The 26,912-nt window shown below is 39.2% G+C and overlaps 1 protein-coding gene across 11 annotated transcripts in view; it reads right to left on the bottom strand.

Moving 5' to 3' along the window:
- LOC133663154 (mitogen-activated protein kinase kinase kinase kinase 4-like) overlaps positions 1-26,912 on the bottom strand; it is a 104,290-nt gene that overhangs the window by 41,824 nt on the left and 35,554 nt on the right. For 10 of the 11 annotated variants that reach the window (XM_062067405.1, XM_062067407.1, XM_062067409.1 and 7 more), the window contains exons 3-14: positions 25,154-25,210; positions 21,349-21,474; positions 18,303-18,413; positions 18,150-18,240; positions 13,836-13,966; positions 13,554-13,608; positions 11,832-11,910; positions 11,595-11,770; positions 11,459-11,531; positions 10,255-10,465; positions 7,907-8,068; positions 7,752-7,838 (exon numbers count right to left, since the gene is read on the bottom strand). In XM_062067405.1, the coding sequence (XP_061923389.1) occupies positions 7,752-7,838; positions 7,907-8,068; positions 10,255-10,465; positions 11,459-11,531; positions 11,595-11,770; positions 11,832-11,910; positions 13,554-13,608; positions 13,836-13,966; positions 18,150-18,240; positions 18,303-18,413; positions 21,349-21,474; positions 25,154-25,210 (1,359 nt within the window). Of the gene's footprint in view, positions 1-3,170; positions 3,387-7,751; positions 7,839-7,906; positions 8,069-10,254; positions 10,466-11,458; positions 11,532-11,594; positions 11,771-11,831; positions 11,911-13,553; positions 13,609-13,835; positions 13,967-18,149; positions 18,241-18,302; positions 18,414-21,348; positions 21,475-25,153; positions 25,211-26,912 lie in introns of those variants that run through there. The other variant, XM_062067415.1, reaches the window with a different exon arrangement.

The raw sequence follows: 26,912 nt of genomic DNA, 5'->3' as shown, positions 1-26,912 counted from the left end.
ACCATGGTAAATGATTAATTATTTTTTTTAACCGAGCTAATAGAAAAAAAAAAGTATTATTTTTAGAAAGACATTTCATTTTTTCTAGTAAATTAATTTGTTTTGAATGACTTTCAAAATAATTATTGTGATTAAATCATTACTTAATTTAATTGTGGTTGTATTTAACATTTTTATGGACTAAAATGATAAAATAATAATAATAATAACAATAATAATTGCTTTTATAGTAATCGTTTTCCATTACATGTTTTGTTTGGCCATCCTTCACACTGACTGAAACCTTGAAGCACTTTAAGCCAATCAGAAGCGTTTGCAGGAGGAAGTGACCACGCCCCCAACAACCAATCAAAGCCTGTGCAGGAGGACGTGACCACGCCCCCAACAACCAATCAAAGCCTGTGCAGGAGGACGTGACCACACCCCCAACAACCACTCAGAAGCGTTTGCAGGAGGAAGTGACCACGCCCCCAACAACCAATCAGAAGCGTTTGCAGGAGGAAGTGACCACACCCCCAACAACCAATCAGAAGCGTTTGCAGGAGGTGACCACGCCCCCAAACAAGGTGACACGTAAAACGGAGAGACGCAAACAAGCATCAATAAATAAATAAATATAAATATAAATACATTTATAAAGTCACAATTGAATCAAAGCGTTTTTTAGGAGCCAAAAGAGAGTTTGGAGGTGAACTAATGTCCAAAACACATCAAAGTTTACCTTAAAAATGTTTTCTTTTTTTAAAGGCAACATGCTTGGACTGTTTTTGCCTGTGAGTCAAAAATGAGGGCTTGGAGCACCAACATGTACAGATGTGGTCCACATTGGGATGGTACCGTTCACCTTAGAACCCATACGGTACCAACTCCGGTACCTGGTACCAACTCAGCACATATTTCAAATAAACCCTGACAATGTATATTAGCATCAAGCTAGCATATTATTCAAAGTGGAGCCTTACTTTGCTTACATTGGAGCGTTTTTTTGGAGTCAATGGCTTTGTTGGTATTGAAAAGTCACACATTTTCTACAACACACGTGACAAACTCACATCTGCCCTGCCACTTCATTTTATCTGGCCCATCACGTCATTTCATGTGGTCTGCCACTTCATTTTATGTGGCCCATCACGTCATTTAATGTGGTCTGCCATATCATTTAATGTCAATCACATCTTTTTAATGTGGCCCACCATGTCATTTAATGTGGTCTGCCACTTCATTTTATCTGGCCCATCACGTCATTTAATGTGGTCTGCCATATCATTTAATGTCAATCACATCTTTTTAACGTGGCCCACCATGTCATTTAATGTGATCTTCCACATCATTTATTGTGGCCCACCATGTCATTTAATGTGGTCTGCCACCTCATTTATTGTGGCCCACCATGTCATTTAATGTGGTCTGCCACATCATTTATTGTGGGCCACCATGTCATTTAATGTGATCTGCCACATCATTTATTGTGGCCCGCCATGTCATTTAACGTGGTCTGCCACATCATTTATTGTGGCCCACCATGTCATTTAATGTGATCTGCCACGTCATTTATTGTGGCCCACTATGTCATTTAATGTGATCTGCCACATCATTTGATGTGGTCTGCCATATCATTTAATGTCAATCACATCTTTTTAACGTGGCCCACCATGTCATTAATTGTGGTCTGCCACATCATTTATTGTGGCCCACCATGTCATTTAATGTGATCTGCCACATCATTTATTGTGGCCCACCATGTCATTTAACGTGGTCTGCCATATCATTTATTGTGGCCCACCATGTCATTTAATGTGATCTGCCACATCATTTATTGTGGCCCACCATGTCATTTAACGTGGTCTGCCACATTTATTGTGGCCCACCATGTCATTTAATGTGGTCTGCCACATCATTTATTGTGGGCCACCATGTCATTTAATGTGATCTGCCACATCATTTATTGTGGCCCACCATGTCATTTAATGTGGTCTGACATCATTTAAAATGGCCCGCCACGTCCTCTAATGTGGTCCTTCACGTCATTTAAAGTGGCTTGCCATATCATTTAAAGTGGTCTGCTGCATCATTTATGGTGGTCTGCCATATAATTTAATGTCAATCACATCGTTTTAATGTGGCCCACCATTTCATTTAACGTGGTCCATCACATCAATTCTTGTGGCCCACCATGTCATTTAATGTGGTCTGCCACATCATTTATCGTGGCCCACCATCTCATTTAACGTGGTCTGCCACATCATTTATGTGGCCTGCCATGTAATTTAAGGTGGTCCGTCACATCATTTAAATGTGGTCTGTCACATCTTTTTAAATGTGGCCCGCCATGTCTTTCAATGTGGTCTGACATCATTCAACATGGTCTGCCGCTTCATTTTACATGGCCCGCCACGTCCTCTAATAAGGTCCTACACGTCATTTAATGTGGCTTGCCATATCATTTAAAGTGGTCTGCTGCATCATTTATGGTGGTCTGCCATATAATTTAATGTCAATCACATCGTTTTAATGTGGCCCACCATTTCATTTAATGTGGTCCGCCACATCAATTCTTGTGGCCCACCATGTCATTTAATGTGGTCTGCCACATCATTTATTTTGGCCCACCATATCATTTAATGTGGTCTGCCACATCATTTATGTGGCCTGCCATGTAATTTAAGGTGGTCCGTCACATCATTTAAATGTGGCCCGCCATGTCTTTCAACGTGGTCTGACATCATTCAACATGGTCTGCCGCTTCATTTTACATGGCCCCCCACGTCCTCTAATGAGGTCCTACACGTCATTTAATGTGGCTTGCCATATCATTTAAAGTGGTCTGCAGCATCATTTATGGTGGTCTGTCATATTTTTTTTAAGTGGCCTGCCATGTCATTTCATGTGGCCCCCTGAGGACAGCCATAATTGAAAAGTGGTCCTCAACAAAAAGGTGTTTGACACAGCAGACCTAGAGGTCATTTAACTGAGTCGGCTCTCAGTGCTGCTGGAGTGATGGTCAGGGAGTGGAATGTGTTAGGAGAGTCTGCAGGACTGTCAGGATCCAGGAGGTGATTGGTCACCATCCCCAGGTGGACCTTTCATGTTTCAGGTAAGGAGCACGTCACACAGGAAGTGCGTCACACAGGAAGTGTCTCACACAGGAAGTTAGGTGTTAGTTGGACCTTCTCCAAGCGTTAGCGTCACACTCCAAGCAGTCGCTTCACCTCAACTACCATCTCAACTTTCTTCTCACAAGCACTGTCCTGGTCCAGGTCCAGATCCAGGTCCAGGTCCTGGTTCTGGTTCTGCCTTAGGGACAGCAGGTAGGCCTGCTCCTGCTGAAGCTGCCGCTGGAGCTTTTGGGCTTGGCGTCGCTCTTCGAGCTCCCGCCATTTGTACTCCTGGGTGCACGAGGAGCAAGATGAAGAACATCTACAGGAACTGGAGGAGGCCGAGCTCGTCTTATTGTGGAAGATTTACCAAAGTAAAAGTCAACTAACCGTCTACTTCCTTTTATCTGCACTTGACATGCTAACATATTAATGCTACCGTTTTTCTAATTGTGTTGGTCCTGGCGTGGTCACATGACCTAAGTCTTCCTGGGTGAAGGCCTGACTTCCTGCTGGATGACCGACTTCCTGGTGACATCATCACCGGGCCAGTCAACATCCTGACCGCCCGCCAACAAGAAAGGAGGTCTAGGAGTGCTTTGACCTCCAACCACTAAGGACCTCCATGACGGAGGACTTGGACCAGGACCAGGAGTGAGCAAGAACCAGTGGGAGTGGGATGGAAGAAGTGTGAATCATTTCCTCATCAATCAACCTCCATGCTGCTTCCTGCCTTCTCATTCACCAAATGTGCAGAGCAAATCTTTCTAACTACACTCTGGTCTTTCAACTAGTCCTGTTCCTAAAACTAATGAGTGAAGTTCAGTTTACCACGTGAAAAAAGATAATATCATTGATCCTTCATTGTCAACTTCAGTATTTTATTTTATATTATTTATCTAACAGACTTCATTCATTATCGTAGGTATTCTATTGTAAAAAAATAAATAATAATAATTAAACATAAGTTAAACAATAACTGACTTTAATTATCATAGATATTTTATTATATTTAAATGTTATTATTTAATTATTTTTTATTAAAACATAAGTTAAACAACGTATTAACTGACCTTAATTATAATATATATTTTATTAAATATATATATATTTTTTTTTATTTATTAAAACAACATAAGTTAAACAACGTATTAACTGACTTTAATTATAATAGATATTTTATTATATTTTTATTTTATTTATTTAAATTTTTTATTAAAACAACATAAATTGAAGAACGTATTGACTGACTTCCTTAATTATCGAAGGTATTTTATCTTTTTCTAATTTTTTTTAATCATTTATTTATTTTAATCAAAAAATATATAAGTTAAACAACGTATTGACTGACTTCTATAATTATCGTAGGTATTTTATTGTTATTTTATTAAAAATAACATAGGTTAAACAATGTGATAACTGACTTTAATTATCGTAGATATTTTATTATATTTGAATTGTATTTAATTATTTTTTTAATTAAAACATAAGTTAAACAACGTATTAACTGACCTTAATTATAATATATATTTTATTAAATATATATATATTATTTTTTTTATTAAAACAACATAAGTTAAACAACATATTAACTGACTTTAATTATAGATATTTTATTATATTTAAATTTTTTATTAAAACAGCATAAATTGAATAACGTATTAACTGACTTCCTTAATTATCGTAGGTATTTTATCTTATTCTAATCTTTTTTTTATCATTTATTTATTTTAATCAAAAAAAATATAAGTTAAACAACGTATTGACTGACTTCTATAATTATCGTAGGTATTTTATTGTTATTTTATTAAAAATAAATAAGTTAAACAATGTGATAACTGACTGTAATTATCGTAGATATTTTATTATATTTTAATTGTATTTAATTATTTTTCTATTAAAACATAAGTTAAACAACGTATTAACTGACTTAAATTATAATATATATTTTATTAAATATACATATATTATTTTTTTTATTAAAACAACATAAGTTAAACAACGTATTAACTGACTTTAATTATAATAGATATTTTATTATATTTTAATTTTTTATTAAAACAGCATAAATTGAAGAACGTATTAACTGACTTCCTTAATTATCGTAGGTATTTTATCTTATTCTAATCTTTTTTTTATCCTTTATTTATTTTAATCAAAAAAAATAAAAAGTTAAACAACGTATTGACTGACTTCTATAATTATCGTAGGTATTTTATTGTTATTTTATTAAAAATAACATAGGTTAAACAATGTGATAACTGACTTTAATTATCGTAGATATTTTATTATATTTTAATTGTATTTAATTATTTTTTATTAAAACATAAGTTAAACAACATATTAACTGACTTTAATTATAATATATATTTTATTATATTTTAATTTTTTACTAAAACAGCATAAGTTGAACAACGTATTAACTGACTTCCTTAATTATCGTAGGTATTTTATCTTATTCTAATCTTGTTTTATTATTTATTTATTTTAATCCAAAAATATATAAGTTAAACCACGTATTAACTGACTTCTATAATTATCATAGGTATTTTATTGTTATTTAATTTTTAAAAACAAACAGTTGTAAACAATGTGATAACTGACTTTAATTGTCGTAGATATTTTGTTATATTTTAATTGTATTTAATATTTTTTAATTAAAACAACATAAGTCAAACATTGTATTAATTGACTTCCTCAATTATCTTAGATATTTTATATTATTTTAATTGAATCATTTATTTTTTATTAAAACAACATAAGTGAAACAAGGTGATAACTGACTTCATTTATCATCTTTAGTATTTTTTTTTATGTATTCACATTTTATTTTATTATTTATTTATTTTCTATATTTAAAAAAATACCTAAGATAACTAATGAAGTCAGTTAAGATGTTTTTGATTTAAAAAATAAAAATAAAACAAAATGCAAATAAAATACCTACGATAATGAATGCTACCCATCCCTAGAATCATCCATTATGTATTGAATGTTTTGTTACTTTATCCGTAATAGACAATGTATCAATCTATCATAATAAAAATGTTTAACAGTTTTCACTCCTCTACTTATTAATATATAAATGTACACTACATATGATTTCTTTGTTTTTTTATTTGTAAAAAAAAATTGCAAAAAATTCTAAAACTAATTTTTGACATTGTCAATATGGGGTCTTGTGTGTAGAAGTTTGAGGACAATAATGAATGTATTCCATTTTGGAATAAGGCAGTAACACAACAGGGTGTGGAAAAGTGAATATTGAGTGACGATTGCTATTGATGACGTCGACAAGCGTGTGGACACAAGCGTGTGGTGTGGCGTGTGGACACAAACGAGTCGTGTGGACACAAGCGTATGGACACAAGCATGTGGTGTGGCATGTGGTGTGGCGTGTGGACACAAACGAGTCGTGTGGACACAAGCGTATGGACACAAGCATGTGGTGTGGCATGTGGTGTGGCGTGTGGACAAAAGTGTGTGGTGTGGCGTGTGGACACAAACGAGTCGTGTGGACACAAGCGTATGGACACAAGCATGTGGTGTGGCGTGTGGACAAAAGCGTGTGGTGTGGCGTGTGGACACAAACGAGTCGTGTGGACATAAGCGTATGGACACAAGCATGTGGTGTGGCATGTGGACACAAGCGTGTGGTGTGGCATGTGGTGTGGCGTGTGGACACAGGCGTGTGGTGTGGCGTGTGGACACAAACGAGTCGTGTGGACACAAGCGTATGGACACAAGCGTGTGGTGTGGCATGTGGTGTGGTGTGTGGACACAAGCGTGTGGTGTGGCATGTGGTGTGGCGTGTGGACACAAGCGTGTGGTGTGGCGTGTGGACACAAACGAGTCGTGTGGACACAAGCGTATGGACACAAGCATGTGGTGTGGCATGTGATGTGGTGTGTGGACACAAGCATGTGGTGTGGCATGTGGTGTGGCGTGTGGACACAAGCGTGTGGTGTGGCGTGTGGACACAAACGAGTCGTGTGGACACAAGCGTATGGACACAAGCATGTGGTGTGGCATGTGGTGTGGTGTGTGGACACAAGCATGTGGTGTGGCATGTGGTGTGGCGTGTGGACACAAGCGTGTGGTGTGGCGTGTGGACACAAACGAGTCGTGTGGACACAAGTGTATGGACACAAGCATGTGGTGTGGCGTGTGGACACAAGAGTATGGTGTGGCGTGTGGACACAAGTGTGTGGTGTGGTGTGTGGAAACAAACGTATGGTATGGCGTGTGGACACAAGTGTATGGTGTGCCGTGTGGACACATGTGTGTGGTGTGGTGTGTGGACACATGTGTGTGGTGTGGTGTGTGGAAACAAGCGTATGGTGTGGTGTGTGTACAGAAGCGTGTGTGGTGTGGTGTGTGGAAACAAACGTATGGTATGGCGTGTGGACACAAGTGTATGGTGTGCCGTGTGGACACATGTGTGTGGTGTGGTGTGTGGACACATGTGTGTGGTGTGGTGTGTGGAAACAAGCGTATGGTGTGGTGTGTGTACAGAAGCGTGTGTGGTGTGGTGTGTGGAAACAAACGTATGGTATGGCGTGTGGACACAAGTGTATGGTGTGCCGTGTGGACACGTGTGTGGTGTGGTGTGTGGAAACAAGCGTATGGTGTGGTGTGTGTGTGGTGTGGCCTCACCAGCAGCATGGCCTGTTCGTGCAGCAGTTGCTGCTGCAGGATCTCCAGGTGTCTCTGCTCCTCCTCCAGCTGTCGGCGGATGTACTCCTGCAGGCAGGCAGCAAACTTGCAGCGGCAGCAGAAAAAGAAAGAAGAAAAGCAGTGAGGTCACTGACCTGCTCTCTGTCAGCCCGCCTCTTCTCCTCCTCCACTCGCCGCCGCTCCTCCTCCTCCTTGCGGCGTCGCTCCATCTCCTCCACACGCCGCTTCTCCTCCTGCTCACGCCGCCGCTGCTCGCGCTCCTGCTGACGTCTCGCCTCACGCTCTCGCCTTTGTTGCTGCCGCACACAGGTCATCCAGGTCAACACAGGTCATCCAGGTCAACACAGGTCATCAAGGTTAGAAAGGTCATCCAGGTCAACACAGGTCATCCAGGTTAGAAAGGTCATCCAGGTCAACAAAGGTCATCCAGGTTAGAAAGGTCATCCGGGTCAACACAGGTCATCCAGGTCAACAAAGGTCATCCAGGTTAGAAAGGTCATCCGGGTCAACACAGGTCATCCAGGTCAACAAAGGTCATCCAGGTCATCAAACACCTGATATTAAGTCCAATCAGCTGCCAGGATCGAACATCAGCAATTAGCCCTGCCCCAAAACAACTTTACACTTCTGATACCATACCGATATTGAAGTGATGTGATATCAGCAGGAATCCTGCCTGTATTATCTAGTAGTGTGAAAGGTAAAGAAGGTTTGATGAAGTGAAGAATGTTACTTATGAAAAATAATAGCATGTTTATTATTAACTGTCTGGAAGGAACTTATGCTGTCTTCAAGTTGAAGTGGAGTGGTCATTGGGTTTTTTTAGTGACAGCTCGTGGTCACATTCATTTATGAATTTAAGTTGAATGATGCGGACACGTTTGTTACAGGGTACTGCCTTGGAGACTTTGTATGTGCAAGTAATATGGAACTATAATATTTCTTTATGTTGACACCTTTTATTGTTCAATGTGTGTGTGTGTGTGTGTGTGTGTGTACGTACGTACGTGTGTGTGTGTGTGTGTGTGTGTGTGTGTGTGTGTGTGTGTGTACGTACGTGTGTGTGTGTGTACGTGTGTGTACGTACGTGTGTGTGTGTGTGTGTGTGTGTGTGTACGTGTGTGTGCGTGTGTACCTATGTGTGTGTGTGTGTGTGTACGTACGTGTGTGTGTGTGTGTGTGTACGTACGTGTGTGTGTGTACGTACGTGTGTGTGTGTGTGTACGTACGTGTGTGTGTGTGTGTGTACGTACGTGTGTGTGTGTGTGTGTGTACGTGTGTGTGTGTGTGTACGTATGTGTGTGTGTGTGTGTGTGTGTGTGTGTGTACGTACGTGTGTGTGTGTACGTACGTGTGTGTGTGTGTGTGTACGTACGTGTGTGTGTGTGTGTGTGTGTGTGGGTGTGTGTGTGTGTGTACGTATGTGTGTGTGTGTGTGTATGTATGTGTGTGTGTGTGTGTGTGTACGTACGTACGTGTGTGTGTGTACGTACGTGTGTGTGTGTGTATGTACGTGTGTGTGTGTGTGTGTGTGTGTGTGTACGTACGTGTGTGTGTGTGTACGTATGTGTGTGTGTGTACGTGTGTGTGTGTACGTACGTGTGTGTGTGTGTGTGTACGTACGTGTGTGTGTGTGTGTGTGTACGTACGTGTGTGTGTGTGTACGTGTGTGTGTGTGTGTGTGTGTACGTACGTGTGTCTGTGTGTGTGTGTACGTACGTGTGTGTGTGTGTACGTACGTGTGTGTGTGTGTGTGTGTGTGTGCGTACGTGTGTGTGTGTGTGTGTACGTACGTGTGTGTGTGTGTGTGTGTGTGTGTGAGTGAGTGTGTGTGCTTAGATGTTGTGTAGCTGTGAGCTCCAATAGCCTAGCATGTTTACCTTTTGTAGATGATTTTAGTATTGCTTGTATCGCACATGATATTGCACACAGGTGAACACACTGCAGGACTGCTTGTATCGCACATGATATCACACACAAGTAAACACACTGCAGGATTGCTTGTATCGCACATGATATCACACACAAGTAAACACACTGCAGGATTGCTTGTATCGCACATGATATCACACAAGTAAACACTCTGCAGGATTGCTTGTATCGCACATGATATCACACACAAGTAAACACACTGCAGGATTGCTTGTATCCCACATGATATCGCACAAGTAAACACTCTGCAGGATTGCTTGTATGACACATGATATCACACACACAAATAAACAGGCTACAGGATTGCTTGTATCACACATGATATCACACACACAAATAAACAGGCTACAGGACTACTTGTATCGCACATGATATCACACTCAAGTAAAAACGCTGCAGGACTGCTTGTATTGCACATGATATCACACACAAGTAAACACGCTACAGGACTGCTTGTATCGCACATCACACATGCAAGCCGATATGAGCAGGCGCTTGTTTTCGTGCCGATACAGACTGATACGGTAACACGATATCAGTATGACGGTACCTCCTCCAGCCGCCTCCTCTGCTCCTTCTGCTGCTCGATGCGTTTCTGCCTCTCGGCCAGTAGTTGGCGCTTGTACTCCTCCTGCTCGCGCAGCTGCTGCTCCTGCAGGAGCTGCTGGCGGCGCAGAGCCTCCGAGCGCTCCTTGTTCTCCTGCTGCAGGCGGATGAAGTCCCGCCGCAGCGTGGACTCACCTGGCACGTTCACGATGGAGCTGAGAGGGAGAGACACGCTAACTTGTCACCTAGCACGTTCACCATGGAGCTGAGAGGGAGAGACACGCTAACTTGTCACCTCAACATCAGCAAGCACACTTGCACACACCCCACGCTAATAATACATGTTGCACTTAGCATTTATGCATGCTACCATATACACCTCTGTTATACAGTGTATACTTTTTTGCTATTTCACTAATGCTAACGGTTAGCATTTAAAGACATATTTCAGGTCCCTGACCACCTGAGGGCACCACAGACTGTGGATGCTTTTAAAAAAGGCTTAAAAACCCTTCTTTTTAAAAAAGCCTTTTTTTTTTAGATATATGCATACTAGTTTTAGCTATTTTGCTGTTCGAGTTTTTATTTTTATTTATTCTTTATTATCTTTTTATTTTTTATTATATTTTTTTTAATACACTGTAGCACTTTGAGGTTGTTTACTCAATGTAAAGTGCTTTTTTTAACTTTTTTTTTTACAAATAAAATCTATTATTATTATTATTTCAAAAAAATTTTTTAGGTACACACCCCAGTGTAATATATTTTGGTACATAACGCAGGTTACAGATAATATTTTAGCGTGCTAACCTTTTTAGCAGGTATACACCTCTGTCATATACTTTTTGGTATTTCACTAATGCTAAGTGTTAGCATTTAAAGACATATTTCAAATACACACACCATAGTAATAGATGCATGTTACAGTTAGCATGCCTTTTTAGCTCATTTAGCATCATAAATGTTGGTATTTGACTAATGCTAGCTGTAAGTGTGCTATTGTTGGCATGTTTGCATAGAACTGTTAGCATGCTAGCTTTTTTTACCTCATTTTGCTCATATTTTTGTTATTTAATGCTATCTGGCCAGCGTGCTAACTGTTAGCATTTCAGTTAGCACACAAAACCTCTGATGAAGTGGTAGTTGTAAATCTAGAAATGGTCCTGGTTCTGACGGTCCCCACTTGGTCTGAGGCTACTTTGGAGTACCTGGGCTCTCCTTCTTGCTCGGACGCTTCCTCCTCCTCCTCCTCGCTGCCGCTGTACTCGTACTCCGTCTCGTCTGCGGAGGACGTGAGCGTTGAGACGGTTTGGCGTCACGACAAGACGGCGAGGCGCTCCTCACCTTTCTCGCCGCGCTTCTTCTTGGTGCGGTCGATGTGGTCCTTGAGCTGGATGCGCACCTGCCGCTCGTTGGGCTGGTCGCGGATGAAGGGGTGCTTGAGGAGCTGCTCCGTGGGGGGCCGCTGGGTGTAGTTCTTCACCAGGCAGCCCTCGATGAAGCTGAAGAACTTCTTGGACCTGCAAGCATCACGGTCAGCACCTGCCCTGGTCTGGGGGCCCACCTTGTGTTGGAGCGCACCATTTCTTGGACTTGAGGCGAGGAGGAGGGTTCCTGGGGATGAGGAAGAGCGCCCTCATGGGGTGCATGTCACACAGCGCTGTGGGAGGACAGCACATGTCAGAAATACTCCTCAAAGATCCTCTATTCCAGGACATAAAGCAGAATTACTCCTCAAAGATCCTCTATACCAGGACATCCTGCAGAAATACTCCTCAAAGATCATCTATTCCAGGACATAAAGCAGAAATACTCCTCAAAGATCATCTATTCCAGAACATAACGCTGAAATACTCCTCGAAAGATCCTCTATTCCAGGACATAAAGCAGAAATACTCCTCAAAGATCATCTATTCCAGGACATAAAGCAGAAATACTCCTCAAAGATCATCTATTTCAGGACATAAAGCAGAAATACTCCTCAAAGATCATCTATTCCAGGACATAAAGCAGAAATACTCCTCGAAAGATCATCTATTCCAGGACATAAAGCAGAAATACTCCTCAAAGATCCTCTATTCCAGGACATCCTGCAGAAATACTCCTCAAAAGATCATCTATTCCAGGACATAAAGCAGAAATACTCCTCAAAGATCATCTATTCCAGGTCATAACGCAAAAATACTCCTCAAAGATCCTCTATACCAGGACATAATGCAGAAATACTCCTCAAAGATCCTCTATTCCAGGCCATAAAGCAGAAATACACCTCAAAGATCCTCTATTCCAGGACATAAAGCAGAAATACTCCTCAAAGATCCTCTATTCCAGAACATAACGCTGAAATACTCCTCAAAGATCCTCTATTCCAGGACATAACGCAGAAATACTCCTCAAAGTTCCTCTATTCCAAGTCATACTACATAAATACTCCTCAAGGATTATTCTATACCAGGACATAATGCAGAAATACTCCTCAAAGATCCTCTATTCCAGGACATAAAGCAGAAATACTCCTCAAAACTCCTCTATTCCAGGTCATACTACATAAATACTCCTCAAAGATCCTCTATTCCAGGACATACTACATAAATACTCCTCAAAGATCCTCTATTCCAGGACATACTACGTAAATACTCCTCAAAGATCCTCTATTCCAGGACATACTACGTAAATACTCCTCAAAGATCCTCTATCCCAGGACATACTACGTAAATACTCCTCAAAGATCCTCTATCCCAGGACATACTACGTAAATACTCCTCAAAACTCCTCTATTCCAGGTCATACTACATAAATACTCCTCAAAGATCCTCTATTCCAGGACATACTACATAAATACTCCTCAAAGATCCTCTATTCCAGGACATACTACGTAAATACTCCTCAAAACTCCTCTATTCCAGGTCATACTACATAAATACTCCTCAAAGATCCTCTATTCCAGGACATACTACATAAATACTCCTCAAAGATCCTCTATTCCAGGACATACTACGTAAATACTCCTCAAAGATCCTCTATTCCAGGACATACTACGTAAATACTCCTCAAAGATCCTCTATTCCAGGACATACTACGTAAATACTCCTCAAAGATCCTCTATCCCAGGACATACTACAAAAATACTCCTCAAAGATCCTCTATAAGACAAGAAGCGTGCTGGTGTTTATAAGGACCAATCAAAGATCCTCTATAGGACAGAAGTGTGCTGGTGTTTCCAAAAATCCTCTATAGGACAGAAGCATGATAGTGTTTGTAAGGAGCAATCAAAGATCCTCTATAGGCCAGGATGTGACTTACGCGGCGCTCCCTCTGCCATCTCGATGGCTGTGATTCCACAGGACCAGAGATCACTCTGAAAGACAGAAGGACAATGAGAGGACTCACCACTACCATCAGAGTGCTGACTCACCACTCTGATGGTAGTGGTGACTCAGTACTACCATCAGAGTGCTGACTCACCACTACCATCAGAGTGCTGACTCACCACTCTGATGGTAGTGCTGACTCACCACTCTGATGGTAGTGCTGACTCAGCACTACCATCAGAGTGCTGACTCAGTACTACCATCAGGTGCTAACCCGGTAGTCGTAGGTGGCGTCTGGGTTTTCATCGCAGGCGATGACCTCAGGAGCCATCCAATATGGCGTCCCGATGAAGGTGTTCCTGCGACCAACTGTTCTGTCCAGCTGAGCACTCACGCCAAAGTCCACTGAGGAGACAAAGAGTTGGTGTATGTATATACCTTTTTCTTGTTGTTGTTGTTGTTGTTTGTGTATGTATATACCTTTTTCTTGTTGTTGTTTGTGTATGTATATACCTTTTTCTTGTTGTTGTTGTTTGTGTATGTATATACCTTTTTCTTGTTGTTGTTGTTTGTGTATGTATATACCTTTTTCTTGTTCTTGTTGTTGTTTGTGTATGTATATACCTTTTTCTTTTTGTTGTTTGTGTATGTATATACCTTTTTCTTGTTCTTGTTTGTGTATGTATATACCTTTTTCTTGTTCTTGTTGTTGTTTGTGTATGTATATACCTTTTTCTTGTTGTTGTTGTTGTTTGTGTATGTATATACCTTTTTCTTGTTGTTGTTGTTTGTGTATGTATATACCTTTTTCTTGTTGTTGTTTGTGTATGTATATACCTTTTTCTTGTTGTTGTTTGTGTATGTATATACCTTTTTCTTGTTGTTGTTGTTTGTGTATGTATATACCTTTTTCTTGTTGTTGTTGTTGTTGTTTGTGTATGTATATACCTTTTTCTTGTTGTTGTTGTTTGTGTATGTATATACCTTTGTCTTGTTCTTGTTGTTGTTTGTGTATGTATATACATTTTTCTTGTTGTTGTTTGTGTATGTATATACCTTTTTCTTGTTCTTGTTTGTGTATGTATATACCTTTTTCTTGTTGTTGTTGTTGTTGTTGTTTGTGTATGTATATACCTTTTTCTTGTTGTTGTTTGTGTATGTATATACCTTTTTCTTGTTGTTGTTGTTTGTGTATGTATATACCTTTTTCTTGTTGTTGTTGTTTGTGTATGTATATACCTTTTTCTTGTTCTTGTTGTTGTTTTTGTATGTATATACCTTTTTCTTTTTGTTGTTTGTGTATGTATATACCTTTTTCTTGTTCTTGTTTGTGTATGTATATACCTTTTTCTTGTTCTTGTTGTTGTTTGTGTATGTATATACCTTTTTCTTGTTGTTGTTGTTGTTTGTGTATGTATATACCTTTTTCTTGTTGTTGTTGTTTGTGTATGTATATACCTTTTTCTTGTTGTTGTTTGTGTATGTATATACCTTTTTCTTGTTCTTGTTGTTGTTTGTGTATGTATATACCTTTTTCTTGTTGTTGTTTGTGTATGTATATACCTTTTTCTTGTTGTTGTTGTTTGTGTATGTATATACCTTTTTCTTGTTGTTGTTGTTGTTGTTTGTGTATGTATATACCTTTTTCTTGTTGTTGTTGTTTGTGTATGTATATACCTTTGTCTTGTTCTTGTTGTTGTTTGTGTATGTATATACATTTTTCTTGTTGTTGTTTGTGTATGTATATACCTTTTTCTTGTTCTTGTTTGTGTATGTATATACCTTTTTCTTGTTCTTGTTTGTGTATGTATATACCTTTTTCTTGTTGTTGTTTGTGTATGTATATACCTTTTTCTTGTTGTTGTTGTTGTTTGTGTATGTATATAACTTTTTCTTGTTTGTGTATGTATGTATATACCTTTTTCTTGTTGTTGTTGTTTGTGTATGTATATACCTTTTTCTTGTTTTTTGTGTATGTATATACCTTTTTCTTGTTGTTGTTGTTGTTTGTGTATGTATATACCTTTTTCTTGTTGTTTGTGTATGTATATACCTTTTTCTTGTTGTTGTTGTTGTTTGTGTATGTATATACCTTTTTCTTGTTGTTTGTGTATGTATATACCTTTTTCTTGTTGTTGTTTGTGTATGTATATACCTTTTTCTTGTTTGTGTATGTATGTATATACCTTTTTCTTGTTGTTGTTGTTGTTGTTTGTGTATGTATATACCTTGTTGTTGTTTGTGTATGTATATACCTTGTTGTTGTTGTATGTATATACCTTGTTGTTGTTGTATGTATATACCTTGTTGTTGTATGTATATACCTTGTTGTTGTTGTTTGTGTATGTATATACCTTGTTGTTGTTTGTGTATGTATATACCTTTTTGTTGTTGTTGGTGTATGTATATACCTTGTTGTTGTTGTTTGTGTATGTATATACCTTTTTGTTGTTGTTGTTGTTTGTGTATGTATATACCTTTTTGTTGTTGTTATTGTTGTTGTTTGTGTATGTATATACCTTGTTGTTGTTGTATGTATATACCTTGTTGTTGTTGTTGTTGTATGTATATACCTGGTTGTTGTTGTATGTATATACCTTGTTGTTGTATGTATGTATATACCTGGATGTTGTTGTATGTATATACCTTGTTGTTGTATGTATATACCTGGATGTTGTTGTATGTATATACCTTGTTGTTGTATGTATATACCTGGATGTTGTTGTATGTATATACCTTGTTGTTGTTGTTGTATGTATATACCTGGATGTTGTTGTATGTATATACCTTGTTGTTGTATGTATATACCTGGATGTTGTTGTATGTATATACCTGGATGTTGTTGTATGTATATACCTTGTTGTTGTATGTATATACCTGGATGTTGTTGTATGTATATACCTGGATGTTGTTGTATGTATATACCTTGTTGTTGTTGTTGTTGTATGTATATACCTGGATGTTGTTGTATGTATATACCTTGTTGTTGTTGTATGTATATACCTTATTGTTGTTGTATGTATATACCTGGATGTTGTTGTATGTATATACCTGGATGTTGTTGTATGTATATACCTTGTTGTTGTTGTATGTATATACCTTGTTGTTGTTGTTGTATGTATATACCTTGTTGTTGTTGTATGTATATACCTGGATGTTGTTGTATGTATATACCTTGTTGTTGTTGTATGTATATACCTTATTGTTGTTGTATGTATATACCTGGATGTTGTTGTATGTATATACCTGGATGTTGTTGTATGTATATACCTTGTTGTTGTTGTATGTATATACCTTGTTGTTGTTGTATGTATATACCTTGTTGTTGTTGTATGTATATACCTGGTTGTTGTTGTATGTATATACCTTGTTGTTGTTGTTGTATGTATATACCTGGATGTTGTTGTATGTATATACCTTGTTGTTGTATGTATATACCTGGATGTTGTTGTATGTATATACCTGGATGTTGTTGTATGTATATACCTTGTTGTTGTTGTTGTATGTATATACCTGGATGTTGTTGTATGTATATACCTTGTTGTTGTTGTATGTATATACCTTATTGTTGTTGTATGTATATACCTGGATGTTGTTGTATGTATATACCTTGTTGTTGTTGTATGTATATACCTTGTTGTTGTTGTTGTATGTATATACCTTGTTGTTGTTGTATGTATATACCTGGATGTTGTTGTATGTATATACCTTGTTGTTGTTGTATGTATATACCTTATTGTTGTTGTATGTATATACCTGGATGTTGTTGTATGTATATACCTGGATGTTGTTGTATGTATATACCTTGTTGTTGTTGTATGTATATACCTTGTTGTTGTTGTTGTATGTATATACCTTGTTGTTGTTGTATGTATATACCTGGTTGTTGTTGTATGTATATACCTTGTTGTTGTTGTTGTTGTATGTATATACCTGGATGTTGTTGTTGTATGTATATACCTTGTTGTTGTTGTTGTATGTATATACCTGGATGTTGTTGTTGTATGTATATACCTTGTTGTTGTTGTATGTATATACCTTGTTGTTGTTGTATGTATATACCTGGATGTTGTTGTATGTATATACCTTGTTGTTGTTGTATGTATATACCTGGTTGTTGTTGTATGTATATACCTTGTTGTTGTTGTTGTTGTATGTATATACCTGGATGTTGTTGTTGTATGTATATACCTTGTTGTTGTTGTTGTATGTATATACCTGGATGTTGTTGTTGTATGTATATACCTTGTTGTTGTTGTATGTATATACCTCGTTGTTGTTGTTGTTGTTGTTGTTGTATGTATATACCTTGTTGTTGTTGTATGTATATACCTGGATGTTGTTGTTGTATGTATATACCTTGTTGTTGTTGTTGTATGTATATACCTGGATGTTGTTGTTGTATGTATATACCTTGTTGTTGTTGTATGTATATACCTCGTTGTTGTTGTTGTTGTTGTTGTTGTATGTATATACCTTGTTGTTGTTGTATGTATATACCTGGATGTTGTTGTTGTATGTATATACCTGGTTGTTGTTGTTGTTGTATGTATATACCTGGATGTTAGCGTGGGTGTGACAAACCTACCCAGTTTGACCTCAGCGTTCTCTGTCAGCAGCACGTTCTGTCCCTTGATGTCGCGGTGGATGACGTGGTGAGCGTGCAGGTGTGCCAGGCCCTGCAGGAGAAGACAGGTGAGTGCACAGGTGAGGACCCTGGACAGCAGGAAGTGGTCCTGACCCTGAGGATCTCCCTGGAGATGTAAGCGATCCAGTCCTCCTTCAAGGTGTTGCCTTTGGTGTTCTTCACCAGGTCTGTGATGGAACCTGCACCACAGAACTCCATCACCAGCTGAGGACACACACCAAGACTTGGTTTCATTCCCAGTTATGTTGGAAGAACCAGGGCACATTTCACAATAAAAGTCTGGAGGTGCTGAATGTAGTAAATTCCACAATAAAAGTCTGGAGGAGCTAAATAAGGTACATTTCACAGTAAAAGTCTGGAGGAGCTGAAAGAAGTAATTTCACAGTAAAAGTCTGGAGGAGCTGAATGTAGTAAATTCCACAATAAAAGTCTGGAGGAGCTAAATAAGGTACATTTCACAGTAAAAGTCTGGAGGAGCTGAATGTAGTAAATTCCACAATAAAAGTCTGGAGGAGCTAAATAAGGTACATTTCACAGTAAAAGTCTGGAGGAGCTGAAAGAAGTAATTTCACAGTAAAAGTCTGGAGGAGCTAAATAAGGTACATTTCACAGTAAAAGTCTGGAGGAGCTGAAAGAAGTAATTTCACAGTAAAAGTCTGGAGGAGCTGAATGTAGTAAATTCCACAATAAAAGTCTGGAGGAGCTAAATAAGGTACATTTCGCAGTAAAAGTCTGGAGGAGCTGAAAGAAGTAATTTCACAGTAAAAGTCTGGAGGAGCTAAATAAGGTACATTTCACAGTAAAAGTCTGGAGGAGCTGAAAGAAGTAATTTCACAGTAAAAGTCTGGAGGAGCTAAATAAGGTACATTTCACAGTAAATGTCTGGAGGAGCTGAATGAAGGACTTCTCTGCTTAGGCTGCTGCCCCCCCGACCCCAACTTGGATAAGCGGAAACAGATGGAAGGATTCTAGCGACTAAGCTGACAGTATTTTACTGTGAAAACACTGGAACTGGCTTTTCGTTTAATGCAATACGTTGTACCAAAAAATAAATAAATAAAATAAATGTCTAGATTTATTGTTGTTCAGTGTGTGTATAAAAACAAAAAAAATGTGTTTTTGTGACAAAATATTATAGTTTCATGGCAAAATACTGCATTTCCCTGTGAATAAAGATGGGGACTGAATTAACTACTTTTATAGTTCATTCTGTGCTAGCTTGATGCTAATTCACATTGGATTTTCCATAGACAGGCTACTACTAGCATTAGCAGTTTTACATGGCGTGTTCAACCCTTCCAAATGTGTTCATGAAAACTACAACTAAGGTGAATGTTACAATCAAACATACTTACAGTAAAAACACTTTGTAGGGCGCAACATAACACATTCATCTCCCAGGAAAAAGCTACTTCCTGGTTAGACAACATAGCATAGACGGCCTATAACGCCACCTGCTGTCTTGGAAGTGCAAATGTTACGTTTCATCTTCAGACTATTGAAAACTAGCCTTGATTCCCAGGAACCAGTTCCCCGTTTAGGAGAACCTATCCAGATCTAACAGGAGAACCTACCCAGAGCTGAGGGGAGAACCTACCCAGAGCTGACAGGAGAACCTTCCCAGAGCTGACAGGAGAACCTACCCAGAGCTGACAGGAGAACCTTCCCAGAGCTGACAGGAGAACTTACCCAGAGCTGACAGGAGAACTTACCCAGAGCTGACAGGAGAACCTACCCAGAGCTGACAGGAGAACCTACCCAGAGCTGACAGGAGAACCTTCCCAGAGCTGACAGGAGAACTTACCCAGAGCTGACAGGAGAACTTACCCAGAGCTGACAGGAGAACCTTCCCAGAGCTGACAGGAGAACCTTCCCAGAGCTGACAGGAGAACCTACCCAGAGCTGGCAGGAGAACCTACCCAGAGCTGACAGGAGAACCTACCCAGAGCTGACAGGAGAACCTACCCAGAGCTGGCAGGAGAACCTACCCAGAGCTGACAGGAGAACTTACCCAGAGCTGACAGGAGAACCTACCCAGAGCTGACAGCAGAACCTACCCAGAGCTGACAGCAGAACCTTCCCAGAGCTGGCAGGAGAACCTACCCAGAGCTGACAGCAGAACCTACCCAGAGCTGACAGGACAACCTACCCAGAGCTGACAGGAGAACCTACCCAGAGCTGACAGGAGAACCTACCCAGAGCTGCCAGGAGAACCTACCCAGAGCTGCCAGGAGAACCTATCCAGAGCTGACAGCAGAACTTACCCAGAGCTGACGGGAGAACCTACCCAGAGCTGACGGGAGAACCTACCCAGGAGCTGACGGGAGAACCTACCCAGAGCTGACGGGAGAACCTACCCAGAGCTGACAGGAGAACCTACCCAGAGCTGACAGGAGAACCTACCCAGAGCTGACAGGAGAACTTACTCAGATCTGACAGGAGAACTTACCCAGATCTGACAGGAGAACCTACCCAGAGCTGACAGGAGAACCTACCCAGAGCTGACAGGAGAACCTACCCAGAGCTGACAGCACAACCTACCCAGAGCTGGCAGGAGAACCTACCCAGATCTGGCAGGAGAACCTACCCAGATCTGGCAGGAGAACCTACCCAGAGCTGGCAGGAGAAACTACCCAGAGCTGCCAGGAGAACCTATCCAGAGCTGACAGCAGAACCTACCCAGAGCTGACGGGAGAACCTACCCAGAGCTGACGGGAGAACCTACCCAGAGCTGACGGGAGAACCTATCCAGAGCTGACAGCAGAACCTACCCAGAGCTGACGGGAGAACCTACCCAGAGCTGACGGGAGAACCTACCCAGAGCTGACGGGAGAACCTACCCAGAGCTGACAGGAGAACTTACTCAGATCTGACAGGAGAACTTACCCAGATCTGACAGGAGAACCTACCCAGAGCTGACAGGAGAACTTACCCAGAGCTGACGGGAGAACCTACCCAGAGCTGACGGGAGAACCTACCCAGAGCTGACAGCAGAACCTACCCAGAGCTGACAGCAGAACCTACCCAGAGCTGGCAGGAGAACCTACCCAGAGCTGCCAGGAGAACCTACCCAGAGCTGACAGCAGAACCTACCCAGAGCTGGCAGGAGAACCTACCCAGAGCTGCCAGGAGAACCTACCCAGAGCTGGTCGTCGTGCCCCGGTGGACTCTTCTTGATGAAGGCTCCGTAGTAGGTGGCAATGTTCCTGTGGTGCGAGTACTTCTTCAGCATGTTGATCTCCAGCTTGATCTCCTCCTCCTCGTCCTGCGGGCCCCACAAGACACACGTCACCACCGCGCTGACCAGACATTTGGATATTTGACTTGTGACTTCAAAGTGCCTTTTAAGCTTCTTTTAGGAGCTTTTCTACAAATCTAAGTCAATAAAAATAGCAGAATAATTCAAAAAAACGTTCATTTTAAACGCAGCAGTCAGCACTTTGGTTTGTAATATTGGACTTGTGTCATGTATTATGTCAAGAAAATCACCTTAAAAGCATATTTGAGGAGCTTTTGGTCCAATTCAAGTCAATAAAAATAGCAGAATAATTAAAAAACGTTTCATTTTAAAGGCCTACTGAAAGCCACTACTAGCGACCACGCAGTCTGATAGTTTATATATCAATGATGAAATCTTAACATTGCAACACATGCCAATACGGCCGGGTTAACTTATAAAGTGACTTTTAAAACTTCCCGGGAAATATCCGGCTGAAATGTCGCGGTATGATGACGTATGCGCGTGACGAAGTCAGAGTAACGGAAGTTATGGTACCCATAGAATCCTATACAAAAAGCTCTGTTTTCATTTCATAATTCCACAGTATTCTGGACATCTTTTGCAATTTGTTTAATGAACAATGAAGGCTGCAAAGAAGACAGTTGTAGGTGGGATCAGTGTATTAGCAGCGGACTACAGCAACACAACCAGGAGGACTTTGTTGGAGCGCTAGCTGCGCTAGCCGCCGACCTCACCTTGACTTCCTACGTCTCCGGGCCGCCAAACGCATCGGGTGAAGTCCTTCGTCCTTCTGCCGATCGCTGGAACGCAGGTGAGCACGGGTGTTGATGAGTAGATGAGGGCTGGCTGGCGTAGGTGGAGAGCTAATGTTTTTAGCATAGCTCTGTGAGGTCCCATTGCTAAGTTAGCTTCAATGGCGTCGTTAGCACAGCATTGTTAACCTTCGCCCGCCTGGAAAGCATTAACCGTGTATTTACATGTCCACGGTTTAATAGTATTGTTGATTTTCTATCTATCCTTCCAGTCAGAGGTTTATTTTTTTGTTTCTATATGCAGTTAAAGCACGATGCTATCACGTTAGCTCGTAGCTAAAGCATTTCGCCGATGTATTGTCGTGGAGATAAAAGGCACTGAATGTCCATTTGGCGTTCTCGACTCTCATTTTCAAGAGGATATAGTATCCCAGGTGGTTTAACATACAAATCCGTGATCCACAATAGAAAAAGGAGAGTGTGGAATCCAATGAGCCAGCTTGTACCTAAGTTACGGTCAGAGCCAAAAAAGATACGTCCATCACTGCCTCTCAAGTCCTTCACTGTAACGTTCCTCATCTACGAATCTTTCATCCTCGCTCAAATTAATGGGGTAATCATCACTTTCTCGGTCCGAATCTCTCTCGCTCCATTGTAAACAACGGGGAATTGTGAGGAATACTAGCTCCTGTGACGTCACGCTACTTCCGCTACAGGCAAGGCTTTTTTTTTATCAGCGAGCAAAAGTTGCAAACTTTATCGTCGATTTTCTCTACTAAATCCTTTCAGCAAAAATATGGCAATATCGCGAAATGATCAAGTATGACACATAGAATGGATCTGCTATTCCCGTTTAAATAAAAAAAAATCATTTCAGTAGGCCTTTAAATGTATTAGTTAGTTTGGTTTGTAATAATAATACAAATATCAAACAAGGCACATTTTCAATGCAGTTGTTCACAATTTGCTTTGTAATATTTGAGTTAGTTCATGTTTTACGTCAAGGAAGTTTGTTTGAAGTATATTTGAGCTGCTTTTGGTCAAATTGAAGTCAATAAAAATAGGAGAATAATTCAACAGTTCATTTTAAAGCCAACAGTCAGCACTTTGGTGTGTAATAATAATACAAATAATAAAGGCATACACCGTATTTCCTTGAATAGCCGCAGGGGCGTTAATTAATTTAAAACCTCCTGTCACTCCGGCGTTTACCGGAAACCGGCGGGATGGCCGTGCATGCGGTAATTATTTTAAAACCTCTTCTCACTCCGGCGTTTACCAAAAGGAATCCATAAAATTTAGGCGTGCGCTTTGAGTGTGATGTAAGCATACCATCATGAAAAGCACATTTAATTAAAAAAAAAACGTTATTATGGTCTTACCTGTACTTATAAATGGAGTCCATTTGCAGCTCCTTCGGACCAAAAGCATCGATAACTTGTTTATAGAAGTCTTCCTTATTTTCTTTTTTCCGTTTTAAAAGTCTCTGTCTCGATGGAGATATTCCTTTAATTATTACCTCCTGCTTCCATTGAAAGTCCAGTTTAGAAAACTGTTTTATTTTAGATACTGGTATGTAATCCTCCATGTTAGAAGGAAGGAAAAAAATGTCTTGCTGCGTGTGTTCACTTCTTCTGCAGTACCGGAAGTCGCAAGAAGGATCACTAGCGCGGCAGCGCCCTCTACCACCAGGAGGCGGGAGTCATTTAATGACTTATACAGTATTTGACACACGCAGCTACGGTATATTAATAAAACATAGCTGCTTACTGTTCTTTTTAGCATACTGTACCGGTATTCAATAGCTTGGACCTTAAATCCACAATTTGCTTTGTAATACTAAAGTTGTGTCGTGTTTTATGTCAACAAAGTGCATTTGAAGTATATTTGAGGAGCTTTTGGTCAAATGTAAGACAGTAAAAATAGTAGACTACTACACAATTGGTACATTTTAAAGCAATCATCTGGCACTTTGGTTTGTAATATTTGACTTGAGTCATGAATGATGTCATAAAAGTGTGTTTGAAGTACATCTGAGGAGCTTTTAGTCAAATCTAAGACAGTAAAAATATCAGATTCATTAAAAAAAATTACATTTTCAAGCCAGTAGTTGACTTTTTGGTTTGTATTGTTTGATTTGGATCACGTTTATGTTGAAAAAATCACGTTAAAAGTTTATTTTAGGAGCTTTTGGTCCAATCTAAGACAGCAAAAATAGAATATTAAATATATAAAACATATAAAATATATTAAATCAGTGTACAGTAAATATATAAAATCAGTGTACAGTAGGTATATAAAATCAGTGTACAGTAGGTATATAAAATGTGTGTACAGTAGATATATAAAATCAGTGTACAGTAGGTATATAAAATCAGTGTACAGTAGGTATATAAAATGTGTACAGTAGGTATATAAAATGTGTGTACAGTAGATATATAAAATGTGTGTACAGTAGATATATAAAATCAGTGTACAGTAGGTATATAAAATCAGTGTACAGTAGGTATATAAAATCAGTGTACAGTAGGTATATAAAATCAGTGTACAGTAGGTATATAAAATGTGTGTACAGTAGATATATAAAATGTGTGTACAGTAGGTATATAAAATCAGTGTACAGTAGGTATATAAAATCAGTGTACAGTAGGTATATAAAATGAGTGTACAGTAGGTATATAAAATGTGTGTACAGTAGGTATATAAAATGTGTGTACAGTAGGTATATAAAATGAGTGTACAGTAGGTATATAAAATGTGTGTACAGTAGGTATATAAAATCAGTGTACAGTAGGTATATAAAATGTGTACAGTAGGTATATAAAATGTGTGTATAGTAGGTATATAAAATGTGTACAGTAGGTATATAAAATGTGTGTATAGTAGGTATATAAAATGTGTACAGTAGGTATATAAAATGTGTGTACAGTAAGTATATAAAATCCACTGACCTCGGTGACGTCCATCACCTTGATGGCGGCCAGTTGTCCAGTCTTGACATGTCGACCCTGTGGACAGAAAGGGCAAAAGGTCAACATTTTTAGGGCTTCGTTTTGGTTCTCCAGCACGGACGCTCTGTGTGTGTGTGTGTGCACTGTTGGCGGGAATCAAACCCACGGCCACCCAGAAGGTCACGTTGTAGGCTGCACAAACACTGGGGTGACACACACACACACACACACACACGCACACACACACACACACACGCACACACACACACACACACACGCACACATGCTAACATTAGCTTGTTATAATGGGAACAGTTAGCATACTTGCAGGTTTGAGGTATGTCTCAAAGTCCATGAATTATTGGTTGAAATGGTCAATATTAGCTTACATGCTAGCATAAAACGTTAGCATGATGATGTTAGCATAATAGCATGGGAAAGTACAGCATGCTTCAAAGATGGCATCAAGTATCAAAGCCATGATTTTTAGGTTCGAATGTATAAAAATGAGCAACATTGCAAGCAAAAACAACGTTAGCATGCTAATGTTAGCATGATGACATAGGAAAAGTTAGCGCACTTCTAAGATGGTGCCGTGTATCAAAATCCATGATTTTTAGGTTTAAACAGATAACATTTGCACAAATGTTAGCATTAAACTTTAGCATGCTAACGTTAGCATAATAATAGATAAAGTGCGATATAAAATCTAATCCATTATTATTATTGTAATAACATAGGAAAGTACAGCATGCTTCAAAGATGGCATCAAGTATCAAAGTCATGATTTTTAGGTTCAAATGTATAAAAATTAGCAACATTGCAAGCAAAAAAAACGTTAGCATGCTAATGTTAGCATGATGATATAGGAAAAAATAGCGCACTTCTAAGATGGTGCCGTGTATCAAAATCCATGATTTTTAGGTTCAAACAGATAACATTTGCACAAATGTTAGCATTAAACTTTAGCATGCTAACGTTAGCATAATAATAGATAAAGTGCGATATGAAATCTAATCCATTATTATTATTATAATAACATAGGAAAGTACAGCATGCTTCAAAGATGGCATCAAGTATCAAAGTCATGATTTTTAGGTTCGAATGTATAAAAATTAGCAACATTGCAAGCAAAAAAACGTTAGCATGCTAATGTTAGCATGATGATATAGGAAAAAATAGCGCACTTCTAAGATGGTGCCGTGTATCAAAATCCATGATTTTTAGGTTTAAACAGATAACATTTGCAAAAATGTTAGCATTAAACTTTAGCATGCTAACGTTAGCATAATAATAGATAAAGCGCGATATAAAATCTAATCCATTATTATTATTATAATAACATAGGAAAGTACAGCATGCTTCAAAGATGGCATCAAGTATCAAAGTCATGATTTTTACGTTCTAAAACGTTAGCATGCTAATGTTAGCATGATGATATAGGAAAAAATAGCGCACTTCTAAGATGGTGCCGTGTATCAAAATCCATGATTTTTAGGTTCAAACAGATAACATTAGCAAAAATTTTAGCATTAAACTTTAGCATGCTAATGTTAGCATGATGACATAAGAAAAGTTAGTCTACTCCTACGTCGGTGCCAAGCATTAAAAGCCATGATTTTTAGCTTTGTATCAATAAAATAAGCTGGTAGCATAAAATGCTAACAGAAGAAAATGTTACATTTGTCGTTTCTATTTTTTGAGAAAAGAGAAGCTACAACCTCGAGGTCTCAATACTCACTAAATGTAGCAACGAAGT

The sequence above is a fragment of the Entelurus aequoreus genome, linkage group LG13 (assembly GCF_033978785.1).
Source record: "Entelurus aequoreus isolate RoL-2023_Sb linkage group LG13, RoL_Eaeq_v1.1, whole genome shotgun sequence".
NCBI classification, from domain to species: Eukaryota; Metazoa; Chordata; class Actinopteri; order Syngnathiformes; family Syngnathidae; genus Entelurus; species Entelurus aequoreus.
Note: the sequence above shows the minus strand (reverse complement) of the source record. Positions and strands in the feature narration are given on the sequence as shown.